The 13,762-nt window shown below is 40.3% G+C and overlaps 1 protein-coding gene across 4 annotated transcripts in view; it reads right to left on the reverse strand.

The window, feature by feature from the left end:
- Positions 1–13,762, reverse strand: part of C5 (complement C5) — a 51,373-nt gene that overhangs the window by 17,427 nt on the left and 20,184 nt on the right. For all 4 annotated transcript variants that reach the window (XM_073314964.1, XM_073314963.1, XM_073314962.1 and 1 more), the window contains 8 exons: positions 13,544–13,634; positions 12,264–12,340; positions 7,882–8,021; positions 6,323–6,544; positions 5,473–5,533; positions 4,818–4,907; positions 4,259–4,471; positions 3,717–3,792 (listed from right to left, as the gene is read on the reverse strand). In XM_073314964.1, the coding sequence (XP_073171065.1) occupies positions 3,717–3,792; positions 4,259–4,471; positions 4,818–4,907; positions 5,473–5,533; positions 6,323–6,544; positions 7,882–8,021; positions 12,264–12,340; positions 13,544–13,634 (970 nt within the window). The remainder of the gene's footprint in view (positions 1–3,716; positions 3,793–4,258; positions 4,472–4,817; positions 4,908–5,472; positions 5,534–6,322; positions 6,545–7,881; positions 8,022–12,263; positions 12,341–13,543; positions 13,635–13,762) is intronic.

Consider the following 13,762-nt stretch of genomic DNA (forward strand, 5'->3'; position numbering starts at 1 on the left):
GCTAGGAGCAATTAAACACCTTCTGTTGGGGGATTATGAGCACCTGTAATCACTGGGCTAACGATAGAAGGCTATAAGTGGAAGAAACAGAAAGCAAGGGGGAGCTCAGAAGGAAAGCTCAGGGGGTGACTGCTCCGCACTTTAAGTCAGGGGGTGGGGATTGTCTGGTCTGCTGGGGAAAGACGTCACCTCTTTAAGGGGTGGAGAGGCTACGAGTGATTTTTGCAGCAGCCGCAGAGCAGGTCAGTGTGGGGACACTGACCCATCCCCCACCCTGTCGCTCCCAAAGGATGGATATAAGTACAAACCAGACAGGTTTGAAATAATTGATTGATTGATTGAATCCCTTTTTACCGGGACCTGATGGAGAAGCACCTATTCTCCCATCCAGGGAAGTGGCGAAATACCAGGTTTGGTCAGGATCCGCTGTAGGCACTGCAATAGCTGTTCCTTTCTTGGGGGCCTGAGAAGGAATTTTCCCCTCACCAACAGATTGACCAAGGCATAGTATGGGTTTTTTTCCACCTTCTCCACAGCGGGTTCAGGGGGGACTTAGCTAGGGTGAACATGGAATGGGAGTTAAGCTACAATGCGGCAACTCATTATGTAAATATGGGGTGGAGGTCCAATGCAGTTACTCTGTAGAGAAGGGATACAGTGATCAGATAAAGGGATCTAAAGGAGGGGAAACGGGAGTGTTCAGGGCACCTATGACTGGCACGCCAGGGAGCCAACCCCTCCCCTTTATAGTCCACCTTAACCCTCATTTGAGGAAGGAGCATTGTAAGGTTCCAGCAGCAGGTTGGCTGGGGACCAGTATGGTAAGAGGAGGGGACTGATGGAAGCTCCCAGGTGTATGTTAAAATGATCACGGAATTACCCACACTGTACACTTTTATCTGCCAGGTGCACCCAGAAAATTAATCATTAAGTTGTGGCACCACTTCCCACAGCTCCCATTGGCTGGGAACGGCGAACTGCGGCCACAGGGAGCTTATGGGCTCCATGCCTGCAGACGCTTCAGGTAAACAAAATGACAATGTATTAGATATTCAATTCAATGATTTCACAGAGTTTAAAATCATCAAATTTTGGTGGAGACCCATTTATAAGCTGACCCCTGCTCTTTGATGCGTCACTTTTTTACCAAAAATATTTGGCTTATGAACGAGAATATACGGTACACATCTGGTGGCCAAAAGGTAACAACCTGGTGTGTGTCTGTCTGTGAGGCCGCATGAGCTGGCCAGGCAGTGAGGTACACTGGGTAGCCACAGAGGCACCCTGTAGCAATGATCAATAGTATTTTTAAATTAGCATTGTAAAATAAAGTTAATCAAATCTCATGCTGCAGTGTGCAAGCTGATCTCTACAGAGCACAGGAAGGTGATTTTTCCTTAAATACAATACTGTACAATAGTCTTGGCGTACTGTGGGAGATTTTCCACCCTTCTCTGAACCATCAGAGAAATCCTGGTGAAACCATGGTGAAACCATGGTGAAACCATGGTGAAATCCATGGTGAAACCATGGTGAAATCCTAGCAGATCTTAAACATAAAAAAGAAGCTTACAAGAAGTGGAAGGTTGGACATATGACCAGGGAAGAGTATAAAAATATTGCTCGGGCATGTAGGAATGTTATCAGGAGGGCCAAATCGCACCTGGAGCTGCAGCTAGCCAGAGATGTCAAGAGTAACAAGAAGGGTTTCTTCAGGTATGTTGGCAACAAGAAGAAAGCCAAGGAATGTGTGGGCCCCTTACTGAATGAGGGAGGCAACCTAGTGACAGAGGATGTGGAAAAAGCTAATGTACTCAATGCTTTTTTTGCCTCTGTTTTCACTAACAAGGTCAGCTCCCAGACTGCTGCGCTGGGCATCACAAAATGCGGAAGAGATGGCCAGCCCTCTGTGGAGATAGAGGCGGTTAGGGACTATTTAGAAAAGCTGGACGTGCACAAGTCCATGGGGCCGGACGAGTTGCATCCGAGAGTGCTGAAGGAATTGGCGGCTGTGATTGCAGAGCCACTGGCCATTATCTTTGAAAACTCGTGGCGAACCGGGGAAGTCCCGGATGACTGGAAAAAGGCTAATGTAGTGCCAATCTTTAAAAAAGGGAAGAAGGAAGATCCTGGGAACTACAGGCCAGTCAGCCTCACCTCAGTCCCTGGAAAAATCATGGAGCAGGTCCTCAAAGAATCAATCCTGAAGCACTTGCATGAGAGGAAAGTGATCAGGAACAGCCAGCATGGATTCACCAAGGGAAGGTCATGCCTGACTAATCTAATCGCCTTCTATGATGAGATTACTGGTTCTGTGGATGAAGGGAAAGCAGTGGATGTATTGTTTCTTGACTTTAGCAAAGCTTTTGACACGGTCTCCCATAGTATTCTTGTCAGCAAGTTAAGGAAGTATGGGCTGGATGAATGCACTATAAGGTGGGTAGAAAGCTGGCTAAATTGTCGGGCTCAACGGGTAGTGATCAATGGCTCCATGTCTAGTTGGCAGCCGGTATCAAGTGGAGTGCCCCAAGGGTCGGTCCTGGGGCCGGTTTTATTCAATATCTTCATAAATGATCTGGAGGATGGTGTGGATTGCACTCTCAGCAAATTTGCGGATGATACTAAACTGGGAGGAGTGGTAGATACGCTGGAGGGGAGGGATAGGATACAGAAGGACCTAGACCAATTGGAAGATTGGGCCAAAAGGAATCTGATGAGGTTCAATAAGGATAAGTGCAGGGTCCTGCACTTAGGACGGAAGAACCCAATGCACAGCTACAGACTAGGGACCGAATGGCTAGGCAGCAGTTCTGCAGAAAAGGACCTAGGGGTGACAGTGGACGAGAAGCTGGATATGAGTCAGCAGTGTGCCCTTGTTGCCAAGAAGGCCAATGGCATTTTGGGATGTATAAGTAGGGGCATAGCGAGCAGATCGAGGGACGTGATCGTTCCCCTCTATTCGACATTGGTGAGGCCTCATCTGGAGTACTGTGTCCAGTTTTGGGCCCCACACTTCAAGAAGGATGTAGATAAATTGGAGAGAGTCCAGCGAAGGGCAACAAAAATGATTAGGGGACTGGAACACATGAGTTATGAGGAGAGGCTGAGGGAGCTGGGATTGTTTAGCCTGCAGAAGAGAAGAATGAGGGGGGATTTGATAGCTGCTTTCAACTACCTGAAAGGGGGTTCCAAAGAGGATGGCTCTAGACTGTTCTCAATGGTAGCAGATGACAGAACGAGGAGTAATGGTCTCAAGTTGCAGTGGGGGAGGTTTAGATTGGATATTAGGAAAAACTTTTTCACTAAGAGGGTGGTGAAACACTGGAATGCGTTACCTAGGGAGGTGGTAGAATCTCCTTCCTTAGAGGTTTTTAAGGTCAGGCTTGACAAAGCCCTGGCTGGGATGATTTAACTGGGAATTGGTCCTGCTTTGAGCAGGGGGTTGGACTAGATGACCTTCTGGGGTCCCTTCCAACCCTGATATTCTATGATTCTATGATCAGAAATTAGTCACTGAGAGTCACTTCTTCCTGTAAATACTTAGGCAAAAATGATGCCCATGATCCATAAGTGGAACTAACAGTGGCATTGATGGAGTACTGTGCACACATTAATGGCAATATGAAAGGTGGCCCTTAAACATTAGTCACTGTGGAAACACAGGACTGAATCAAACCTTTCAAATCCACTGTAATAGAATGATCATTTTAACTCACCAAGTGCTGGATGTCCCGTCTTTCCACATGCTGTAAGAGAAGTCTCTGTTTCTGAATGACAGGACGCTTACAATACCTAAGATATACATAAAGCAGACTTAGTGTTTCTGAAGCACTGATTTCTATTCAAATTACATTTCTTCACTTAGAAGAAAAATTAACCTCTCTTTGATAACTGGCCTCTAATTGTTTTGTTTCTAAAAAAGCAGCAAATGGTTAACTTCCAACTCAAAAAGATAATATTAAATTACCCTAATTGTGCATGTCAACTAAAACTTTACTGCTTCCAAATAAGATAAGATCATATTTTATAGGGTTTGCAACATAGGTGTCAGTTCAAGCAATTTTGTAGTTCAGCCACTACAGAAACATTATGTGAAACATAGTTAACCCCACAGTTTTAGTTTAAAATATTTTTTTAAAATACATTAGCTTTATTACATTTTCATCAAATATTAAACATTAACTTTCCTATCCAACAGTATCTGCAAGTCCTTAGAACCTTCAAATAAAACCAGAAATTGAAGACCACGTTTTTCTACCTTCTTTCATCTTCCTCCTCATATTAACTCTTGATGTTATGGTTTCAGGGCCAAGTAAATTCCAGTTATCGGACTTTTCCAGGTAGTGAAAGACATAAAATACTGGAGCAATACTCATGAGCTCTGCCTCTGCACTGCCCTTAGGCAAATTAGTAAGAAACTGAACACCTTCACGTTTGAGAGCAGCAGAGATTACTTCACCCATAAGCTGTCCTGTGAAGAAAAACAACATGGTTAATTGCTGCCTCAGAAATACAGGCATAACTCTTATTGACTTAATTGGGAGTTGTGCAAGAATATCTGAGGGTAGAATTTGACCCATAACATTTAGAGATACTCTAATCATTTTCTATAAAAATCTATTAATAAAGATACGAGTTTAAGACAATATAACCTCTAAAGAAGAGGCTGGTCTAAATAGCCTTTTCTCAAAAGAAAGAGAGAGAACCTGAGAGTATAGTCAGGTGGGTAGAGCAGAAAAAAAAGGAAATTAAGAAAGAGAGCAAGCACGTATCTAGAAACTAAACATAAAATACTGCAAACATTTCATTCCATTTACCTTTTATACTCACAGTCCTGTCAATTTTTGTTTTGGGGACCAGATCAAATGGTGTCCTGTATCGAAATTCTTGTCGTCTTCTGATTATACCTGCAATTGGAAATAAGTACATATATATCTCAACATATTTATAGCATTACCTGCTGGGTCAGACTGAAGCCACAGCTGTTTGCCAATTTATCAAACACACACAAAAAATCATGAAAACTAGAGTTGGGTCTAAAATCCAGATCCAAACAACTCTAAACTTTGAAAAAGTTCAGATCCAGACCCTAATTCCATAATAAATTAAACTAATACTTGGATCTTTAGAAAAGTTCTAATCTTGATCAGAACTCTGGGGGATAGATTCATCTCTGATTAAACTGGATTATTTTCTATTCTAGGGAAAACAGCACTTGGTAGTCGGTTTTCCTGAACAACTAAATTTAGAAAAATCTCAAAGTCTGCATGCCATATAAGATATGAGTTCCTAATCATTCCAATTAATCAAAATCTAAAAAAAATGGCTAGCTACTTTGAAAGGGACTCCATTACTGTGTGCTAGGACATGCAATTTCACAATAGAGATATGTGAGCATTGTGCCATGAAGAAGAATTGATTTTGATGTTTGTCTGAGATTGCAGAGTAAAAGAACAAAATCACTTTCCATACCATTAACACCTTGTGGATCCAGAGAAAAGCCTGCATGAAGTTCTCTCTTAATACCTTCTGGCTGCAATCAAGAAGAGGCCAAAACTAAGCAGTACATCAAAGTACTTTGTTTAATTTAACACACGGACTAAAGCAATAATTTTAAAATATCAAACAATCAGACCCACATAATCTTTGTCTAATTCTCAGTTTAAAGGTTTGCTGCTGCCTGCCATTTCTTTTCAAAACAAAATCTTCAACCAAAATTAGCAACAGATGTAAATAAAGTTTATGGGAATTATAAAACTATAATAAATATATCTTTACAATAAATGTATTTAAGTATTTGAAAAACTGATGCAAACCACATCATCAATATTCTATACTCTATTTGCTTATTTTAAGTTACAAGCTACATACATCATATTTACACCTATTTGCCTACTAGTTGTCAACCATTGTAATCCATACATTTAAAAAAGTAAATACATAAGGGCCCAATCCTGAAGTTGCATCATGGCATAACTCTCAATGAAGTCAATGAGCATTTTATATGAGAAAGGACTGCAGGATCAGGCAAATGTTTTATGCCTTTTATATACACATCAGAATGGAGATTAACAACTGCTGCAACTGGTAGATCTGTTAAACAGAATGACAAGACTATTTGCAGGTGTATTATTTGTTATTTTACAGCACCCAAAAGACTGATAAGCACTTTTTAAACACAAGTAAATTACATATGATCCCTGGATTTCATAAATCAAATGCAGTCATGTTCATATTCTGATTTCATATATTTATAAAATACCATCCATTTATTATGACTGAATCTATTCAAAAAGAGTTCTAAGGAAGGTTTTGGTCTTACCACCACACGCAATGTTTTCACTAAAACTTCACTGTTCTGTTCAGCCAACAATGTAAAGTTGATTGTATGAAGACCTAGTTCCAGAGGGAGTATTCTGAATGTAACTGATGTGACAGAATAACCATCTAGGTTCTGAAATTGACAACTCTGTAACCTTTGCTGAGCACTTGCAGAGCCTTCGAACAAACAGATTCCATCTCCAACTGTTGCTTTAACACAGAACTGAAACATCAGAGAAGATTTTAAAAGATTAAAATAAATTTTACACTGAGTTAGATAACGCTAAACAATTTTACTATTGTTAGCAATGTGTAAAAGTGATTAACTTTATTATTATTGTTGTTATTTGCATTATAGTAGCGCACAGAGGCCCTAACCAAGGATCAGAGAGCCATAGCGCTAGGCATCATATATACAGTTGCATATAACTTTTCTTTGCAACATTTTTCTGTAAAATTTCACTGTTCTGTTTCAGGGTATTTTTCATCCCTAAAATTTTGCTTTTCTATTAAACCTCCAGGCAACATTATTTATTTGCTTTCAAAAATTTGTAACCAAGAAAACCACCCTCCACTTGAAATTTCAAACTCAAATTTTGAGCAGAAGCGTTATATTATTTATTTTCTAATATTTATATTAGGATAGAACACAAAAGTTGCTATGTAATTTCAAAACACAGAGAAAGATGCAGTCTCTATGCCCGAAAGAGCATACAGTTTAAAAAGACAGACAGACAAAGAGAAAGGAAAAGGGATACAACATCCAAGCAAGGAGGTGAGGGTGATAACTGGGACATCCTATTAGTATAGCAGCCATCTTTAAAAAAAATATTTTGTGCACTGTACTTTTACATGAGAGAAGGTGGATGCTACAGAAAGAAAACTTCATATGTTGCTGAATGCTGCTTCTGCTGAACTGACCCTTTCTTCCCTGTCCTGTCCAAGGTTCTTTCTACCAAAGCTAACACTGTGGGCGCTCAAACATGTAGTCTGTGCCTGACCAGCAGGAGGGAAGGACTAGAAAAGGGAGTGAAGCAGAAAGATGTAAAGATTAGTGCATTTCTTGATGTACAAAATTGTTTATTCTTGAGTCCGAAAGTTTTTTCCACATTTGATCAAGAGCACTGCCCTCTCAGTTCAGGAAGCTAATATGTAGAAACTCCATCCATGATTCTGTTCACTAGAGTACATTGGGAGCTGGCTTCAGAATTAAGTGAAAGTCATTTCATGTGTCAGTTCCACTTATGCCATTTTGGCTTCCCTTTTTCACCACCTACCATTGAGAACTGGGTAGGCCACACACCAGGATATTCTACAAACATAGCTATTGGTTCTGCCTGGGGGCAGTTGATTTTTTAATACAACTTTTGAACTGTGCCCAAATAGAATGTGATGGGTGCTACAGGAAGCAAATAAATTAAATTATGAAGTACAATGCTGCATTTTTTAACAATTGGAGAATCCTGACTCATGCATACTGACTGTATACTTGCAGAAACAAATCCTTTGTCAGTTCATCATAATACTACTTATATAAAATTCAGAAAATCCACAAATTACCATTGTTCTGGAATTTCTGTAGTTGTAAACAGATCCTTTTAACTCAATTTGTTCTCCACGCACAACAGAATAAGGTATATGCATGCTCACAAAAACATCTTTTAAAACCTGCACTTGGAGTGCATCAGCAACACATATGCCTAGGAAGAATTAAAAACATAATAGCCCAATATGATATAAACAGAATCACACATTTTATGCAGACTAGTCTCTCATTCCAAGAAGCAGGTCCATATCACTCCTCACACCCTTGTCACCTTTCTGGTTTCCTATCAAATTACAAAATCTACTTTGAAATCATCATCTTGGGTTTTCTGAAATCATCAAGGACTCGCTCCACCTTCTCTTTCTGAGTTATCTGCCTAATTCCTTGTGCTCACTCCAGTCCTCCTACTCTGACTTCTTCTCAGTTCTCTCCTTCCTAGTGCTAAGATTTTCTCTTTCAGCTGTACTACCCCATCTATCACAAACTCTCTGCTCCCCCTTCTCTTCAAGCAATTAAGTCACTTCCTCTCGAGATCTTATTGCAAGATTTTCTTTTTCTCTGTAGCCTCCTATAAGACAACTGTAAAACAGAACTGCAGCCAAAGCATAAGTATTAATATTTTTTTTAAAAATTTAACTTCTGAGAAGTACATAACAAATATTCAAACAACAAGCATATTGAAAAAAAACAGTATACTAGATGACATGATTTCAAATCAGATTATTCTGATTACGGTCTTTCTTTCTGGCCACCCAAAAATAATTTCCACAATGCTTTTGCATAAAAGATTCTCACAGATTCATAGCATCAAAGGTTGATGATTTATTCTATTTGACAAATAGGATTAGAAGTTTTCAAATGGTGTATAAAATTGGTTCTGGTGCTTACAGTTTTATAGATAGTGGTCAAATCAAGCCAGAATTAAACAAAGAGTAAACACAAAAGAAGGTAACCAAAATATGATGATTTTCATGTATAATATTTCATGAACCAACAGGGCTAAAGAATAGCACTCTCTTGCAAATAATACATAGTATTAGTTTCTGTTCCTGGCGTTCCAAGAGATATCTGGCCAGCAAACATGAAGGCTATATATCAGATAGGCCAGGATACTTTCAGCATTCCAAGCCTCTAGGACCAGTTTTCCCATGATACTGATGATCAAGGGGGAATGTTCAGCTAAAATATATATTAGTAGGGAAGGAAAAGAGAATCTTGGATCTCTTGAGACATCTAGATCAGGGGTTCTCAAACTGGGGGTCGGGACCCCTCAGGGGGTCGTGAGGTTATTACATGGGGGGGGGTCACGAGCTGTCAGCCTCCACCCCAAGCCCCGCTTTGCATCCAGCATTTATAATGGTGTTAAATATATAAAAAGGTGTTTTTAATTTATAAAATGGGGGTCGCACTCAGAGGCTTGCTATTTGAAAGGGGTCACCAGGACAAAAGTTTGAGAACCACTGATCTATATAGACTAATGTGTAGTACTGGGGAGGAGCCAGTGGTCGTGGTACATGTAGGTACCAGTGACATAGGGAAGGATAGGAGAGAGGTCCTGGAGGCCAAATTTAGGCTGCTAGGTAAGAGACTGAAGTCCAGGACCTCCATGGTAGCATTCTCTGAAATACTTCCAGTTCCACACACAGGGCCAGTTAGACAGCCAGAACTGCAGGGTCTCAATGCATGGATGAGACGATGGTGTAGGAAGGAGAGATTTAGATTTATTAGGAACCGGGAAAACTTTTGGGAAAGGGGGAGCCTATACAGGAAGGATGAGCTTGACCTAAACCAAAATGGAACCAGATTGCTGACACTTAATATTAAAAAGGTCATAGAGCAGTTTTTAAACTAAGGACTGGGGGAAAGCCGATAGGTGTGGAGGAGCACATGGTTCGGACAGCGACATCCATTAGTGGAGGATCTATTGATGGAGATTCTCTATGACCTAGTAAGGACTAGAGGATGGAAGATGATAAAATATGGGTAGGATCTGATGAGAAAGAGCCAAATGAAAAAAGTCCCACTCAATTACATCATGTAATGGCAGACAGCTAAAAAGTGAAAAGTTTTTAAAGTGCTTATATACTAATGCTAGGACTCTAAATAATAAGATAGGTGAGGTACCTTGTAATAAATGAGGATATTGATATAATAGGTATCACAGAAACTTGGTGGAATGAGGATAATCAATGGGACACAGTAATATCAGGGTACAAAATATATTGGAAGGACAGAACAGGTTGTGCTGGTCGGAGAGTGGCATTATATGTGAAAGAAAGCACAGAATCAAATAAAGTAAAAATCTTAAATGAACCAAACTGTACCATAGAATCTCTATGAATAGTAATTCCATATTCTAATAATAAGAATAAAGCAGTAGAAATATATTACTGACTACCTGACCAGGATAGTGATAGTGACTGTGAAATACTCAGAGAGATTAGAGAGGCTATTAAAATAAAAAACTCAATAGTAATAGTTGAAATCCCCCATCCCCATATTGACTGGATACATGTCACCTCAGGACGGAATGCAGAGATAAAGTTTTTTGACACCTTAAATGACTGCTTCTTGGAGCAGCTAGTCCCAGAACCCCCCCAGAGGAGAGGCAATTCTTGATTTAGTCCTAAGTGGAGCACAGGATCTGGTCCAAGAGATGAATATAGCTGGACCGCTTGGTAATAGTGACCATAATATAATTAAATTTAACATTCCTGTGGTGGGGAAAACACCACAGCAGCCCAACACCGTAGCAGAAAGGGAAACTACACAAAAATGAGGAGGTTAGTTAAACATAAATTAAAAGGTACAGAGACAAAAGTGAAATCCCCGCAAGCTGCATGGAAACTTTTTAAAGACACCATAACAGAGGCTCAACCTAAATGTATACCCCAAATTAAAAAACATAGTAAGAGAACCAAAAAAGTGCCACCGTGGCTAAACAACAAAGTAAAAGAAGCAGTGAGAAGCAAAAAGGCATCCTTTTAAAAGTGGAAGTTAAATCCTAGTGAGGAAAATAGAAGGGAACATAAACTCTGCCAAATGAAATGTAAAAATATAATTAGGAAGGCCAAAATGGAATTTGAAGAACAGCTAGCCAAAGAATCCCAAAGTAATAGCAAAAAAAAAATTTTAAGCACATCAGAAGCAGGAAGCCGGCAAGACAACCTGTGGGGCCACTGGACAAGGGAGGTGCTAAAGGAGCACTCAAGCACAATAAGGCCATTGCAGAGAAACTAAATGAATTCTTTGCATCAGTCTTCACGCATGAGGATGTGAGGGAGATTCCCAAACCTGACCCATTCTTTTTAGGTGACAAGTCTGAGAAACTGTCCCAGATTGAAGTGTCATTAGAGGCGATTTTGGAACAAATTGATAAATTAAACAGTAATAAACCACCAGGACCAGATGGTATTCACCCAAGAGTTCTGAAGGAACTCAAATGTGAAATTGCAGAACTACTAACTGTAGTTTGTAACCTATCATTTAAATCAGCTTCGGTTCCAGATGACTGGAGGAAGCTAATGTGACGCCAATTTTTAAAAATGGTTCCAGAGGTGATCCCGACAATTACAGGCTGGTAAGACTGACTTCAGTACCGGTCAAACTGGTTGAAACTATAGTAAAGAACAAAATTGTCAAACACATAGATGAATATAATTTGTTTTGGAAGAGTCAACATGGTTTTTGTAAAGGGAAATCATGCCTCACCAATCTACTAGAATTCTTTGAGGGGGTCAACAAGCATGTGGACAGGGAGGAACCAGTGGATATAGTGTACTTAGATTTTCAGAAAGCCTTTGACAGGGTCCCTCACCAAAGGCTCTGAAGCAAAGTAAGCTGTCATGGGATGAGCCTCTCAAGGACTGGTAACTGGTTAAAAGATAGGAAACAAAGGGTAGGAATAGGTCAGTTTTCAGAATGGAGAGAGGTAAATAGTGGTGTCCCCCAGGGGTCTGTACTGGAACCAGTCCTGTTCAACATATTCATAAATGATCTGGAAAAAGGGGTAAACAGTGAGGTGGCAAAATTTGCAGAGGATGTTGTGAAGGCCAAGACTATAACAGGGTTCAAAAAAGAACTAGATAAGTTCATGGAGGATAGGTCCATCAATGGCTTTTAGCCAGGATGGACAGGAATAGTGTCCCTAGCCTCTGTTTGCCAGAAGCTAGGAATGGGTGACAGGGGATGGACCACTTGATGATTACCTGTTCTGTTCATTCCCTCTGGGGCACTGGCATTGGCCACTGTTGGAACACAGGATACTGCGCTAGATGGACCTTTGGTCTGACCCAGTATGGCCGTTCTTATGAAAGGAAAATGTCTTGGAAAAGAAAACTAAATCCAAAAGCTCATTAATTATTTTGGTTACCCGTACTGAGGTCGCAATGCTTACCTTTATCTGAAATGCCAACACCTTGTATTTCCCATGTAGTCAGAGAATCAGGCAGAGTCACTGAAAGGGTCTTTGATCTACATTACAAATGGTTTTTGAGAATTAGTGAATTTTATAAATTATTATTATTACTTTGTTAATACCAACATTTGGCTCAGCACTATACAACATGCAGGTAAAGACAGCCTCTGCCCAGAGGAGTTTGCAGGGTCAAAGGTTCAGATAAGCTGTACAGGAGACCTAGAGCTGTTGACTTAGAACACAGAACACATTTTTGTCTGATTAGGCTTGGTATTGGTTGGCCTTGCAGAAATCAGAGAGTTTTTTGAACTAATATGAACAAAAAGAGAGCTGGGGCCTGACACTCTGGGAATAGGTGGTCAGTTTCCTGTACAGAGACATAATGGAAAAAATGTCAAGGGGAGTCGGGCCCAGCCACACCAGTGATTGATCATCTACCTTCCAACTGAGACTGATCAAGTGAATATACGAGCCAGCAAGTGGCTCAGCTGGGGAGAGGAACTGTGGAAAGGAGGGTGATGTCACTAGCTGGCACTGAATGGAGAGACGTACAGGGAAAGGACTCTGGGATCCAGCAGCCTACTTTGGTCCAGGGAGTAGCTTTGTGTTCATATTCCTGGAGTGAGGAGACAGGCCACCAGCCTACAGTTCTTATAGTTAAGGGCAGTATCATAATGCATATGCACAAGAGGATAGAATTTAAGTTGCACAGACTATCTTAATTCTGGCATTTCCTAACTTTGGAGTGCTTTAATGTTCTCTTAACAATATTTTAAAAAATGGAATAAATATACAATTCTAAGAAACGATATAAGAATTCATATCATGGGAGGAGGGCAGGAAAACTAAAAAAAACCTCTTTAAAAAATATGGTCAGTCTGGTCTGCAAATGGTCTGCAAATTCATAGTAACAGTATTTGCCCCCTTGTGAGTCAATATGAACCCTCTCCACTGAGGGTATGTCAACACTGCAAGTGAAAGTGTAATTGTAGCACGGAAAGGCATACCTGTACTAATTTTAATCTAGCTAGCATGGGTATGCCTTACCCATGCTTCAGTTACACCTTCCACAAGGTAGGCAGCATGATCACTTCCCTCAGTCAACAGTAAGGGAGTGAATTAGGGTTTCTTTCTCTGTATTGAGAGAGGCTTTCAATAAGAGATGGATATCCTAGTTCAGAAAATGGGGCACCTCAGATTCTATGCAACAACTGAGCTATTGCAAGTCAGATGACATTAAATGGTTCAGATTATAGTACCCTGGAGGAACTTGGTGGACTTCCCATAACCAGCTTTCAGGGAAGTAGCTACGAATCTCTGCCTTGTCCAATTCCAGTAGAGCCTTAAAATCTGAAAAGAACAAACAAATAAAGCAATTCAGAGATTCCTAAGGCTTTCCACTCACAACCTCAAAAATCACTGTTTTTGACTTCTGTGATCATACAGCCTAGAATCTTTCCTTCTGTTTTTCTTGTTAA

This window comes from Lepidochelys kempii, chromosome 16 (assembly GCF_965140285.1).
Source record: "Lepidochelys kempii isolate rLepKem1 chromosome 16, rLepKem1.hap1, whole genome shotgun sequence".
Lineage (NCBI taxonomy): Eukaryota > Metazoa > Chordata > Testudines > Cheloniidae > Lepidochelys > Lepidochelys kempii.